Genomic DNA, 14,941 nt, shown 5'->3' on the forward strand with positions numbered 1-14,941 from the left:
GACGGAGTCCAGGCCCAGGCCAGTTGAGAAGGACCAGTCCCGGTGTCAGCAGCCCCGCCATGCTGAAGACCACCACTTGCAGTTACCCCCGTCCTTGTCACCGGAGCTATGGATGGAGGGGGCTCCGGGGGCAGGGAGAGGTTCAAGGGGGCGGTGGCCAGGCTGCAGGCAGCGAGCGAGCTGGGGAAGGCTGCCCGAGGGCAGGCTGAACCCACACCTGGAGAGCTCGCAGCAGGGCAGCTGGCTGCCTCCTGGCTGAGGTGCCTCGGGCAGTGGCTATCCTGAAGTGGTGGGTGCGAGGACTGGTGGCTGGCCTGAGCTACTTCCCAGTCAGGAGAACCTCAAGCATAGTGATTGCGAAGGAGGATCCCGTCCGGCTTTGCCTTTTAGACGTGTGTCCAAAGAGACCTGCAGATAGAATGGTGTCACACATGCGCTTTGCTTCAAAATAATCCGTGGATGGCAAAAGTCTTGAGGAGACAGAATGGCGCCTGGGCCAGCCAGCGTTGGCACAGCCGGGTGCCAGGCGAGGCCCTATACAACCCGCTCCCCACATTTGTTCAACAGTTTTCTTACTAAAACCTTGGGTGGGGACTGGTGGGACCCCCAAGACTATAGGCCTTAGTCACCCTCCCGGCCTGGACCTGAACTCCCCCCACCACCACCGGGCTCAGTTTTCAGTCCCTGGGGAGACAGGTCTAGAAGCAGGGGTATGACACTAGTGAGGTAGAGGTACCTTCTGAGATCAGCAGGGCAGTGTGTACCCCAGGTCAGCGTTCAGACAGTCAGGAAAGAGGCAGGAAGGGAAGCCGGAAGCCCGGGGAGGAGGAGGGACAGGTGAGGGGACCTGGTGGAGATGACGGTCAGGGACCTGAGACAAGATGTGGACGGCTTGTTGACCAGACAACCGATCAGCTCTGCAGACCTTCACCAAGCCACAGGAAGACGTCGAAAAGGACGTGGAAACAATTAAAAGCAAAACGGCCCAAGCACAACTCCCTTCACCACCTACAACGACACAGAGAATAAAGATGCTGAACCCAGACTGCCCAAATGCAAAGCTTGGCTCCAACATGTACCAGGGGTGTGTGTGTGTGACACGTGATGGGGTGTGTGTGACACGTGATGGAACCTCTCTGCTCCTCACTTTCTGCATCTATAAAGTGGAGGCGAGTGTAACCGTCCTTGCCTCGTGGGCTGTGTGAGGACTCCCCTAAAGTCCTGCCCCAAACTCACTGCCATCAGGTTGATTCTGACTCCCACGAACCCTCAAGGGCAGGGTGCAGCTGACACCACCGGTTTCTGAGAGTGCCACTCCTTATGGGAGTCGAGAGCCTCGTCTTTCTCCCATGGAGCGGTTGGTAGTTTTGAACAGCTGACATGGCGGTTATCGGTCCACCATGTAACCCACTATGCCACCCCAGGGATCCTCTAAAGTCCTTAGCACACAGCCGCGTTCGATGATACTAACTGCTAATATTAGGAGCCCCTGGCTCTGGATGTGATTTGTCAAAAGAAGAACTTCTTAGGCGAATCCAGACAGACAGCTGACCGGTGCATTTCCGCTCCAGGGGTCTAACTTTCCCAGTCCCTGAAGGCACGGCACTGAGGCCTGACGTGGCACACGACAGAGCCAGGCAGGGCAGGAACTCACTCCCTGCAGGACGGTGCTTCTCCCTCCAGCTCTGCGGCCTGCGGGCCTGCCCTGCTTCCCCTGACCTCACCTCTCTGAACCGCAGCTCTCATCACAGACCCATCAGTCTCTGCGCTAGAGGACACTGAAAGTCATCTAATCACATCCTCAAAGCGGCATTCAACAAACACTTTTGGAGGGCCTACTTGGGGCCCAAAGGTCCTTGGCATAATGGTTCAGTGCCCGGCTGCTCACTAAAAGGCGGCCAGTTCGAACCCACTCAGTGACTCTGAGGAGAAAGACCTGGTGACTTCCTTGGCCCAGGAAACCAGGTGGGGCAGGTCTGCTCTGTCCCACGGCATCTTCAGCACTCAGACTCCAGCTCACCAGCACAGCGCATGCTCTCTCCCACAGGGAGCAACAAGGAAGGCGGACACAGGAGGTGGACAAGGGACAGAGGATCCACAGCCAGGCCCAGAAGCATCCGGGGGAAGGCGTGCAAGCATGGAGGTCCGGAGCTCAGCCCTCGCCACTCACAGGCCATGTGACCTAGGCTTCCCTTCACTTGCCCCACTGCCAGGAGCTTGGGTGGCGTAGTGGAGTACATTGGACTGATAACCACAAGGTCAGCAGTTCAACTCCACCAGTGGTTACTTGGGAGAAAGATGAGGCTTTCTGCTCCTGTAATGGTTGACAGCCTTGGAAACCCAAAGAGACAGTTCTGCTCTGTCCTAGAGGGTCACGATGAGTCAGAACCAACTGCATAACGATGGGTTTGGTTTGATTTTTTTGTTTTTGGCCCCACAACTGATTCTTCCTCTGTGAAGCCAAGGACTTGGAGCCAACACTCTCCCAGATCCCTGTGTTCCTAGGAGCCCTGGTGGCATAGTTAGTCAAGCATTGGGCTCCTAACCACATCATCAATGGTTCAAGTCCACCAGCAGCTCCTAGGTAGAAAAATGAGGCTGTGCATTCCTGTAAGGCTTCACTGCTTCTGAAACCCCATGAAGCAATTCTATTCTGTTCTATGGAACCACTGTGATTGGGAATTGACTCTATAGTAGTGGGCTCACAGGACTCTGTAAACACCTTCCTCCCACTGGAATGTGAGCTCCCTGAGGGCAGGGACCCCATGTTGGGCTTTCATGGGGAACAGGGGGTGGGGATCGGTCAGTCTATTTGCTGAAAAAAAGAAGAAGAAGAAACACACAGATGTGATTTTCTCCGAGACAAGTGTGGGCAGAGGCCAGAAACAGGGAGCGGACAGAAGAGATGTCAATGAGAAGCGTTCCCCTGGCCCCCAAGTACCTGCTACAAGACTACTGTGTGTACTCCCGCTGGCCGCCCGACGCCATGGTGCCCACTGGCATATAAAGGGCCCTGAGAAGCCCTGGAGTGGGAGACACCTGTTTAACTCTGGTCATTCCCATGTCTTCCAAGGCTTTTTCAACACAAACACGTTCATTTTGGCCACTTGCCTCCTAGTGTCTCATGAAAGAAAGGCTTGGGGGCCCGCAGGGCCACTTCTACCCTGCCCTATAGGGTCCCCATGAATAGGAAGCCACTCGATGGCAATGAGCTTGGACTTTTGTTTTGATCCCCTGAGAGCCAATAAAGTCACGGGCAAGAGTAAAAATTGGCTAGGCACCTAGAGAGGGAGTGACAGCCCCCCCACCCCCCACCCCCCGGCAGAGTGGAGATCAGCTCTGGTTTGAGGGAGATGCTGGGGAGTCAGTGTGAGAAGGGAGACCAGGGTAGGGAGCAGCAAGCCCAAACCAAGCCCACTGCCGCCTGACCTTTTATAAGACAGAGCAGAGCCGCTCCTTGGGGTTTCTGAGGCTGGAAATAAATCTTGACGGGAGGGACAGCCTCTTCTCTCTCCCAGGGAGCGACTGGCAGGTTTGAACAGCTCACCTCACAGTCAGCAGTCCAGTGTGCCTATAGGGCTCCTTGGGGTGGGACAGAGAGGGACAGTTACGCTTAAAAAAAAAAAAAAGGACTGGCTGATAGAATCAGGCTAGTTCTCCTGGGGAAAGGAAGTCCTGGGGAGCCTGTGGTAGCTGGCTGCAAGTTTGGGGGAAACTCTGGCAGAGACTGGCCACCTCTCGTGAACCCCAGAGGGCCAGGCATACTTGGATTCTGCAAAGGAGAGAATTTGTGCGTGGTCACAGGCAGTCCAGCGGGCCAGACTGTTGTGTGGAGAGGAAGCTTCTCCTCTCTGAAAGCAGCCTCTCGGGGGCTGAGTCCACCCGTCTGGGTGGTGCAGGGTGAGCCTGTGGAGCCAGGTTCTCTGGCTGTTGGCTGGTATTCCCCTGCGTCCAGACAATGTCATTGTTTATATCCGCTGGCCAAACAGCGTCCCACCCACTGCTATAGCAACCCTGGTTCCTGGACTCTGACCTCTGTCCAGCAGGTGGAATCTTGGGGCTGCACACAGTCCCTGCTCAGCCTGGCTGGAGGGCCTCCCTAGCATCTTCCAAGGACTCCTGGCCTTTGAAGGATGTCCCAGTCCTCCAGAGGCAGGAAAGAGCAGGGAGCTTACGTGTTGTGGGTCACAGCCCAACACATAACTGCCATGCCACCATGGCTCCTGGAGCGTGTAGGTAGTCAGGGAGACACAGGAGTGGAATACACGGAGCCAGAGCACGTTGGATTCAATGGAGCCGATTCCCAACTCACCGGACCCCAGGTGACTGAGCAGAACTTTCCCACAGGGTTTTTCTAGATGTGACTTGTACGGAAGTGGGTCACTGGGACTTTCTCTCATGAAGTAGATGAGTGGATTTGAACCACTAGCCTGTTGGTTCACAGTCACAGGCTTAACTGTGGAGCCCCAGGGCTCCATAGCCAGCAGGGAGCTGGTGTGCAATTGTGAGCAGGAGAGCTGGGTGTGGAGGGAGGGAGTGGGGGAGGGGGAGTGGGAATGTAGCAGAAAGACAGGCCCAGCATTCGATTCACACCCAGGTTACTATCTGGTTTTGTGATGTATGTGGTACTTTCCGGCTTGTCAAAGATGTGTGATTCGTTGTAGGACCCCTGGTGGCATAGTGGTTATGTGTTGGGCTGCTAAGTTCAAGGTCAGCAGTTCAAAATCACCAGTCGATCCTTGGGAGAAAGACTAGGCTTTTCTGAGTTACCGTCTCAGAAACCCATGGGGGAGGGGGGCAGTTTCGCCCAGTCCTGTAGGGTCGCTGGGCACTGGAATCGACTCGGTGGCGTGAGAGCAGCCCAACAGAGCCCACAGCACCAAAAACATCCCAGACCTCAAAGAGCGCTTCCTCTGGGATAAAGAAGGCCCAAACCGTGGCCTTGGAGGCTGGACGTCTTCTTCCCAGAACAACTGGCCACTTCACCATGGGCATGACCTGTCAGTCCACCCACTGGGAGACATCTTCACCCCTCCCTGCTGTGGAGTCCCCTCTGACTCACGGCAACTGCACAGGACAGGGCTGAGCTGCCAGTGTGGGCTTCTGAGCCTGTCACTCCTCGTGGGAGTAGAAAGCCTCGTCTTTCTCTATCAGAGCAGCTGGTGGGTTTGAACTGCTGACCTTGTGATTAGCAGACCAACTAGTACCCCCCTATGTCACCAGGGCTCCTCAGGGCTTTCCATGTGCCCCCCCGCCCCCCCCAGCCCGGATGGCACAAGTGGCTACTAAGAAGTCTGGTGGTCGAGCCCACCCAGAAGTGCCTGAAGTTTGGTGGTCGTAAGGAAGGCTTATAAGAACTGTGCTAAAAGATCACAGCTCTGAAAAACCCCGTGGTCTCTAAAGAGACCAGGGGGCAGTTTGAACCCCACCCCCACCCCAGCGTTCGAAGAACGATGAAGCTCTCTGCTTCCCTAAAGAGTGACACTCTCAGAAACCCATAGGGGCAGTTCTAGCCTGTCCTATAGGGTCGCTGTGAATCAGAGTCCACTCCATGACAGGGAGGTGGTACTACTGTGATAGAACTTCTGCCCCTGTGGTAGTTACATAATCTGTTCTCAAGTTGAGACTTAGGAGGGAAGGGGTGGAGTTTAGCCTGTCAATCAGGTCACAGCTCAATGCCCTCATGTGGAGGTGCTGAGGAAATAAATAGCTCTTTGGAGGTGGGACACAGGCTCACTCCCTGGGAGACGTTGCAACTAACAAGACACATAGAGCTATGCTAGAGCTCTGGAGCTGAAGGAGCCATGTGGAGACCCCTGCCTGCGCTGAGATGCTTACAACGCCCCTGGACCCACAAGACTCCCCGCCCACTGGCCTGTGGTCTTCCTGCATTTGGTGTCATTGCATGTGTTTCATGAGTCTGAAGAGGACTTTATGGCTTGGTATCAGACAGATGGGCTAATATCAGACTTATGGACTTGATCTGGACATTGACTGGGACATTTTCTCAATAGTTGATTGCTCTTGTATATAAAGCTCTTTCTTATACATGTGTGTTTATGAGTTTGTTTCCCTAGTCTACCCGGACTAACACAGCCCCTCACAACTTTGTGTCATTAAGCGCGGTGAGTTCTAGGAGCCTTCTTGGAGGCCACACCAACCCTGGAATGACTTAATGGAGGTGACTGGGAGGCCACAGGCCCTGGATACAAGACTCAACCTGCCCAGATCCGGATTCTCCCCAGTGCCCACCTCTGGGGACGCTGGCCTGAGTATGTAGCCGTCGCCATGGACTTGAGAGGAGACCCAGTTTTCTGTGAATACAGGGCTGGGGCCTCGGAGGTCTTTGGAGCTGAAGCTGTATTAACTGCACAGCTAATACACCCACCTCTGGGCATCGCACAAACTTCTCTGAGTTTCCATTCTTCATCTGTATAATGAGCAAAACTACTCAGGTTCCCGCTCTGTGGTCTGTGTTTGGTGAGGGTCGAAAAGGAAAGGAAACGTGAAGCCTTGGGAGCCTGCAGGTGCTGGGTGTTGGTGGCCATGGTGACAGGGGGGTGGGCTGAGCAGGTATCTGCCCAGACTTCAGCTCTGGGGCTAGAGACTCCTGTAGGCTTGGATGCCCTGCCAAGGCCTCACCCTCAGCGGTCAGGCACTGCAAAGGGAAAGGGCATAACCCTGAAGTTGGAGACCAGTCTTTGTAACCTTGGGAGAATACACCCAGTCATTCAATCAGCAGTGGCTGAGTGCACCCCCTACTGTACGGAGCCACCAGGTGAGGCTCTGGGGCTGTTGTTGCTGGCTGCTGCCGGGTTGGAACCCCAATCCTGGGTGACCCCATGCACAAGAGGTTGAAGGGTTTTTACCGGTTGATCTTCCGGATCAACCTTCCTAGTCTGTCTTAGTGTGGAAGCTCCACCAGCGCACATATAACTTCTCCAAACGAGTAAAACACAAAGGGTCACTCTCTCACTGCCATCGAGTGGATGCAGACTCATAGCGACCCTACAGGACAAGGTAGAACTGCCCCAGCGAGTTTCTGAGGCTATAACTCTTTGCTGGAGGAGAAAGCTTCATCTTTCTCCCTCGGAGCAGCTGTTGGCTTTGAACTGCTGACCTTACGGTTCAATGCCCAATGCATAACCATTATACCACCATGGGTCCTACAAAAGGGTTGGGAGTCTAGAGGAGGAGCCCCCGTGGACCCAATTGGCCATAATTCATGACAAGGGGTGGAGAGCCACAGGTAGGCCGGGGACTGGGGCATTTGGATACAGAGGAGGGCTCGGGTGCCGGCCAGCTCCTGGAATGAGAAGGTTGGGACAGGTGGAGCCGCAGACACTGGGTAGGGCCCGAGTGGGACCGGAGGAATGGGAAAACATGGGCGATTGCTCTCTAGAAGAGACTTACATAAAATGCAATGGCCAGGTGTCTAACAGTCTTGTGGGTTGTCAGAATTTCCTGCTACTTGGGAATCCCATAAAGTTACCTCCCACTCTCTGCAGACCGCCCCTTTTCTCTCCCTCCTGCATTGGATTCCTCCCGCCCCCCACACCTACCCCTAGAGGGAAGCAGGATGTGAGCTTCAGCCCTACCTACCGATTTTTCCTTCCCAGAGCCTCTCGGAGATGGCATCTCAGCCAATTTCAGCTGTGAGATGAGAGAGTGGGAAGGGCGTATGTGGATGTGGTCTTTCAGGGGATCCCAGATCCATGAGGGCTTTTGAAACCCCTGGCCAACCCTTCTGAGAGATGGGCTTGAACAGTGGAACCCCAGAGGCCCCAACTGTGGTGGTGGTGAGCAAGGGGGTGTGGAGGGGGACCCATAGGGCCCTGGGCCCTTTGTTCTAATGAGCTAGCAATGCCCATCGCAAACGGTGAGAGGCTGAGTGGCAAAAAGGACCAGAGATCCTCTAAGGTAAGCATGTAGAATGCTGCCATGGGGAGCACTGGGGTAACTGGATGGTCCATACTAAATTTTTATATAGTCCTCCTAGTCCATGGATTGCAGTGACACCACACCCCCCCCCCATCTCAAAGAGATGGAAGAGTTTTAGATGTGTATGTAGGCATTTGAAGTCAGAATGGCTTATTCTGACTTGGTTGGATTTGTTTTACTTCGTGCTCTGCTTGATTTGGGGTGAATGTGAACAGGTGTCTGTCTTCGCCTCTGCTTTCATCAGAGCACATGCCCTTGTTATTTGCAGACACACACACATACACACACACAGAAGTGTAGGTCGATTTGTCTTCTCTCATCTCTGGTTTATGACTGTCCCTTTGTGGTCACTTGTATTTCACTGCTGGGGAAACTGAGGCCCAGAAAGGTTCAGTGGCTTTTCCACAGTCGCGTGGTGACTAGGGCGGCAGAAGGGAAATGAGGACCCAAGATTTACTGACTCAGAGTCCCAAACTCTTTCAATAGCATTAAAACCAATTGAGGGGGAGGCAGGAACCCAAAACAAAAGGCAGGGAAATCCTTGCCTATTTCTCCCTCCTCCCATCAATGCCTAAGGGTGAGGGTGGTCCATCCTGAATTAGCTCTCTAACCTCAAATGTTAGTTTTTTAACCCCGACTTGCCTTACCATGAATCCTTTTTATGAAACCACATTTAGATGGAAATTGTGAAAGAATTTTAAAGCACATGGGAAGCTTTGTTTACGTAATTATATGCATTTGTTGTTGAAGACAAGTACCCCAAATGTATAAGCTGGTGGTTTGTGTTAAACAATAAAAACATCTGCTGTTTCTCATGATGGCTCCAGTCCTAATATAAAATGACAAAATAAGACACCCCCCCTTCCAAATATCCATGATTAACCTGAATTGGAGCCGGTTCACTTCCCAGGGACTTAATGTAGCTGCTTCAATTGGCATTGATAAATATAAGAGCTAGATCAACACCCAGCCTTTGAATGCAACAAGATATTGAAATCAATACTGATTTTAAATATCTGGTGTGTCCCTACTAGAAATAAATCTCACACATACATTTGAAGCCTCCTTTTTTTCTTCTTCTTCTTCAAATAAGGGCAACATGCATGGGTCCCGATGCAGACTTCTTGGATCGCATTCAACTCCGCACTTAAGCGCAGGTGTGTGTGCCTGTCGTTTGGTGTTTGGGCTCACCTGCCCACAGGTGTGTGTGCCTGGACAATTGTGTTTGCTCTCCCTCCGGGTGCTTACTTGTGTGTATGGGCGTGAGGGCTTCCATCCAATTCGGGACTAAAAATGAACTGTCCCTTTTATCAAAAGAAAGCATGACCCACAAAATGACCACAGAGGGAGGAGAGGCCTGGGTCTAAGATGACGATGGCACGGGCCGCCCAAATCTCCCCGAGGGTCACTTTTCCCTGGGGGTTTCCTAGCTGGATTCTTGCTGACCCTGACATGCCAGCCCCCCAGAAGGACTCCAGCTAAAGAGGGGATGGTTGCGTGTACCTAGTCAAGCTCTCGTTTTTTGAGATATTTTCTTACATGCCGAGGAGGGACAACACCTAGGAAATGGACAAACACAAAGAGGCCAGGACTGTCTAGTTTTAGGTCCTTGTCCGTGTTCTCGTCTCTCCTTGAGCCCGCCTCCAGGCTTATATGTGGCCGCACGGTGGTGGTTTTTAGCGGCTGTGGTCAGGTCTAAGTCATGGTGACCCCAGGTGTAAGGGAAGGAAGCACTGCCCAGTCCAACACCATGTCCACGTGGTCTGCCCTGGCTGGCTTTCAGAAGTGGATCACCAGGACTTGCTTCCTCGTCTTCCCGAGCCTGGAAACTACATTGAAACCTGCTCAGCAACCCAAAAGCCTCCGCCGACAAACGGGTGGTAAAGGTGGATTAGCGAGGACCTGACCCCACGTCCCCCGACACTGAACCACCAGTGCGCCCCGCCCCCATCGTGTGAGCCCCAAACTATGCTCTGACCTTCCAGCAAGGCTTCCATGTTTCTGTGGCTCCTCTCCCAGGTCCCCAAGTGCTCAGCTCCAGCCTTGTGGAGGTGTGGCGTTCAGGGTCGCACCGTGGAGCCAGCCCGCCCCTCTGCCCTCTGGTCACTCAAGGTCCTCCTGAGCAAAGCCAAAGCCATCCGCGATATTTACCTGGGCCACTCTGTGCCAGCAGCAGGGCCTGCGCTTGTCCTCCTCGACCTTCACCACAGCTCCTGGGACAGACGCTGTCCCGCTTGCTTTCCAGGTGGGCAGAGGAGGACTCAGCCCTCCGTGTACCCACACTCAGTGCAGCATGGAGGACCCCTGCTCTTCATCACAGCATTCATAAGCCTCCCTGCCCAAGACGGTGTCCCCACCAGCCTTCCCACCCTTCCCGCCCATCTTCCTCTTCTTCCAGGGAATCAGGCTACAGCCAAAGACACACGGAGTGACCTCACCCTTCACGTTAAGACTCAGCCCTTGACAGACACATAGTACTGTGCTCCTTCGAGGCCCACCGTGAAACACCCGGGTTGTAGGAGGTCCTTCAAGTCAGAGGAGAGAGGAGGGCCCTTCTCTCTGTTCCTGGCCAGGGGTGGAGCATGGAGCCAAAGCAGCTGTGATGATACCCCCAGACCCATTCAGGCTACTTCCCCCAGACAGACAGCAGCCCCTTCCATCCCGTCTGACTTAGCGGCTTATTTTAGGCATGGCCTGACCAGGTGCCCTGGGTCAATAGGCTTAGTTTTAAATAACTGGATTCCTCTCAGCGACCCTTTCCCTCAGAAAGGACGGGACATGATGGAGTGTGAACACAGCAGGCAGAGGGGGTGAGGCTGCGGGGTGTGGGGGAGATGGAAGCCAAACCAGAAGACTAGAGGCGTCTGGTATCTGCGCCTCCATTTCCTCATCTGTAATGACCAGGGGGGTTGGGCTAGGTGGTCTCCGGAGGCCCTTCCAGTCTGTCCTCTGTGCTGTGTTTGTGCTTCCAGGGGGCACAACATCTAGTGGAGGAGCTTCTGCTTCCCAGTGGGTGCTAGAGCCTCCTGGAGCCGAGGCACAGAATAGAGCAAGCTGCTCTCTCTGGGTCGGGAGACCTGGGTTCTAGTCTTACATGGACAGCAAACAGGCTGACTTTGAACAAAGCCTCTGTTTTCTCACCTGTCCGAAAATGAGGCGCTAAGGCTTCAAAGGATACTGCATGTGAAAAGTAGAATGCACCCTTTTAAACATCAGCGGAAATTCCTAGGGATGATTTGGTAAGACTCAGAGAATCAGGATTGCTATCTATCCTGCAGGATCATTTGGGAGCAGTAAATTGCCTTCCTCTATGGAATGGGGCTGAACAGTAGCCTCTCTACCCACCCCACCTGTCCTGTCCCTTCCCCTGCACATCATAGGGGAGGGTGTGAAAACTGTGTTAGCCTTGCCTGGCTGACCTCTGGTGAGAGGAGGGCTCGTCCTAGCGTACTGTCCACTCTCCAGGCTACTGTGGGCCTCCTGATCTGGACCCTGGAGTTCTGAATTACAAGAGAAGGAGGGAGTCCTTGGGAGGTGCAAATGGACAAGGAGGTGATTGGTAACCAAAAGATTGGAGGTTCAAGTCCCCCGGGAGGCACCTGGGAAGAAAGGCCTGGCGATCTCTTCCCCCCAATTCAGCCACTGAACACCCTCTGTCGCCTCCAGACGTGTCCACCTGTGGCACAGGTGGAGACGTCATCAGTCAGCATCTGCTCCAGGGCAGCTGTGTGCTGTGCAAGGCTACCAGGCTTGCCAAGGTCGTCCCAGCTCAGCTGTGCTTGTGCCCTCAGCACCTAGCTCGGTACCTGGCACACAGTTCGTGCCCAGCATTCATTTCCTGAGAGGATGCCCTCACACAAGTTCCATTCAGTGCCCGCTTTGTGCAGACCTGGCAGACAGGATAGACCCATTTCTGCCCAGTGGGAAAGCTGGGGGAGGGGCGGCAGGGCCATGAAGGCAGAGGGAGAAAGGTGAGATAGAGTAGACAGGAACGTGTTTATAATAAAGCATGAGTTTAAACCATGACAAATGTGCCAAGTGCTGAGGGGAATTCAAGCAGAGTTCCTGGGCGATTGGACTGGCATGTAGAGGGCTTGTAGAAATAACTCGGGGGGTTGGAAGGGCATTCGGTTTGGGGTGGGGCATTGAGCGGGGTGCATCTCAGGGTCTTAGTCTGGACTTAATACAAGCATCCACGGGGGCCTCAAAGGGGCCGACGTGAGTCTGAAAGATGCAGAAAATGAGGCGTCCTAGGCCAGGAAAGGGGCGTCCTTGGACGGAGCATCGCGTTCTCTTGGCACAGGAATGACATAGGCCTATGGCAGGGACACCTGGCCTCTCAGACGGCAGAGCAGAGTCCGGTCTGTCTGCTCCAGGACCCCACCCCGGTCCCTGGGGCCCGTCGGACGAGGGACAGTCTGGGTTCCAGGCGGGAGCAGCGCTCAGCCCCCGGGGTGCTGCGGGAGGGGGGGCGGGGAGAGCGGCCGCCTAGCCCAGCCCCGAAGATGACAGGAGCGGGGAGCCGAGGAGGGAGGAGCCGCCGCCAAGCGCCGGGCTGAGGAGCAGAGAGAGCGGGGCGCCGAGTGCGGGCGGCTGGGAGCGCGCTGAGCGGGGGAGAGGCGCTGCCGCACGGCCGGCCACAGGACCACCTCCCCGGAGAATAGGGCCCCTGTATGGCATGTGGCTGGTAACTTTCCTCCTGCTCCTGGACTCTTTGCACAAAGGTGAGCCCCGCGCGCGCGGCCGTGGGGGGGGGAGGCGGCGGCGGTGGCAGCAGCGGGGCCGGCGGCCGGGCGAGGCGCGGAGCCCCAAGGCTCCAGGTGTCGGGGAGACCAAGCCGGACGCCGGCCCCGAGGGGGGTGCCGCGAGGGTGGACCAAGCCCCCTCGAAAGGTTCTGGGGAGAGTCGCCGGAGCGGGGCGCCCGGCCAGTCATGGCACCTGCTGTCTCGGGGCGCGTCCGTGGGGGCTGGCAGGGGTCCGGAAGGGAGCCCCTCGCCGCGCCCTGGTCGCCCCGCCGCAGTTCTGCCCCGGACCCCCTCCCCCAGCCCCTGGCCGGCTTCCTGCGGCTTCGGTGGCATCGGGACCCCGGGTGCCCGCCGAGCCGAGCCGGCGGCAGGCCGTGACAGTCCACCCGGGAGGGAGCCCTCGCTGACTTGGGGCTCGGACTGGGCTCTCTCCACCTTGCGCCCCTCGACTGCCCTGAACCTCAGCCCCGGCGCGAATGCGGGCGCACCGCATGGCACTCCTCGGCGCCGCCGCCGCTCGCAGGGCGGGCATAGCTGGGGGTGTCGAGACCCGGGGTCCCAGGGTAGCAAGTTTGTTCTCCAGGGACGCTCCCCCCACCTTACCCCTCCCCACCCCCCTGCCCCGGGAGGTCGCTCCGGCTGCTGCGCGCGGCATAGCCGGGGCCACCTCGGGCAGCGCACCCCAAGAAGCGAGAGCCTCCGCTTCAGCAGGCACCGGGCCAGCCGGACAGGCGACAAGTCCTCAGGGTGGGGGGAGGGGGTGTGTCCCTCTCTCGGAGAGAAAGGGGTTGCTAGGGGTGGGTCCAGGTGTCCGGCGTGTCCGGACCTGCTACCAGGGCGCTGCGCACCTGATCGGCCTGGAAGGCAGGACGAGGGCTTGGAGAGGGGCAGACTTCCCCGGCCGGAGTCCACCGGGCGCAGAGTCTCCACCCGGCCAGCGCGGGCGATCGGGGGTCCAGGTTGTGGTGGTGGACAAGCCCCCAGGAGCGCAGGTGGCGCGAGACCAGGCGGCCGAACTCGCGCCCTGGCGCGGCGGGGCAAGCACGCTCCTGCGAGCACAGCCTTACCTGTTCAGCCCTCCTAACTTTTCTCCTTCGCGCCCTGGGGGGCGGCTGTTCGCCCCTTGGCCTCGCCCATTGCCCGGGCGGACCTGCAACTCTTGACCCCTAGGCGTTGGGGGGCCGGGCAATCAGACCTAGGTTAGGAGCTCCGTGGAAAGGCGCCCTGTCCTTGGCTGCCAACGCCCAGGGGTCTGGGGCCTGCACCCTGCCAGAGCCCACCGCCAGGACGCCTCCTGGACTGGGCGGGGGAAGGGCGGCCCTGATTTTATTTGTAAATGCCGCTAGGTCTGAGCCTGGCAGGCTCTGCTTCGAGACTAGGGTGAGAGGTGGCTTCCGACAGAGTAGTTGAGTTTCCCAGACCCAATGAGGTCCACTGGGTTACAACCGAGGGCTGGTCAAGGCTGATTAACCCCTTGCTCCTCGCAGATCACCCCTTCAACTCACCTTATAGGAGCAAGCAGCCCGCTTCCCATACAAGCCCCTCTCCCCCGCCCCCCGCCCCCCCCCTCGCCCCCGTCCCCCAGTCTCCCTCTCCCCAGGCTCTTCCTGCCTCCTCCGCCCCCGCAGGCTGGCTCGGCTCACAGCTTTAATTACATTAATATTAAAAATACATAAGGTGAAGAGCGTCAGCTTTCTCTCTCTCCGTTGCTCGCTCTCTCCACCCTCCACCCCCCTCTCTCATTTTGTCAGGCGAGGAAACACAGGCCAGGGCTGCTGCCTCCCTCCTGCCTGACTAGGCCCTCCATCCCTCCCAACCACCCCGCTCCGCCCCCCCCCCCCCCCAGCTCATCCTCACCTTTGTGGAGGCCCCCTCCAGGAGCAGAGGTCCCTCAGCAGATACCTGGGAGCTCCCCGCGCCCTCCCAGGAGTCCTGCATTAATAAATGAAGCCCCAGTCAAGTGACAGGGAAGGAGCAAAGGGTGGGGGGGCTGGGCTGGAGAAGGGCCGCCAGCCACAGGACAGCTGGGGGGGGGGCGGGAAAAACCCCTCCCAACTTGAGAAAGAAGTTGACAGTAGCTTGGGGCCTGTGGGCCATCCGAAGGTGCCAGGTGTGCCCGGCCCCTCCGTGGCCTTTGGGTCTGGTGAGCCACGATGTGGTTGCCACCAAGGCACTCCAGGGTCTGCCTGGGCGCCAGGGCGCCTCGCCAGACAGCCTTCTCTTTTCTTTGCTGCCTTAATTGGGCCATAGGTGC

The 14,941-nt window shown here is 56.7% G+C and overlaps 1 protein-coding gene across 1 annotated transcript in view; it reads left to right on the plus strand.

Moving 5' to 3' along the window:
• The first annotated feature begins 12,576 nt into the window (after window positions 1-12,576).
• The window catches only part of LOC123520903 (Down syndrome cell adhesion molecule-like protein 1), a 315,239-nt gene continuing 312,874 nt past the window's right edge, over window positions 12,577-14,941 (plus strand). The window contains exon 1 of the mRNA XM_045283630.1: window positions 12,577-12,665. Within this exon, the coding sequence (XP_045139565.1) occupies window positions 12,620-12,665 (46 nt within the window). The 5' untranslated portion in view covers window positions 12,577-12,619. The remainder of the gene's footprint in view (window positions 12,666-14,941) is intronic.

Source organism: Echinops telfairi, unplaced genomic scaffold (genome assembly GCF_000313985.2).
Source record: "Echinops telfairi isolate 266 unplaced genomic scaffold, ASM31398v2 ScPeMD7_7463;HRSCAF=8501, whole genome shotgun sequence".
In the NCBI taxonomy this organism is placed as follows: Eukaryota; Metazoa; Chordata; class Mammalia; order Afrosoricida; family Tenrecidae; genus Echinops; species Echinops telfairi.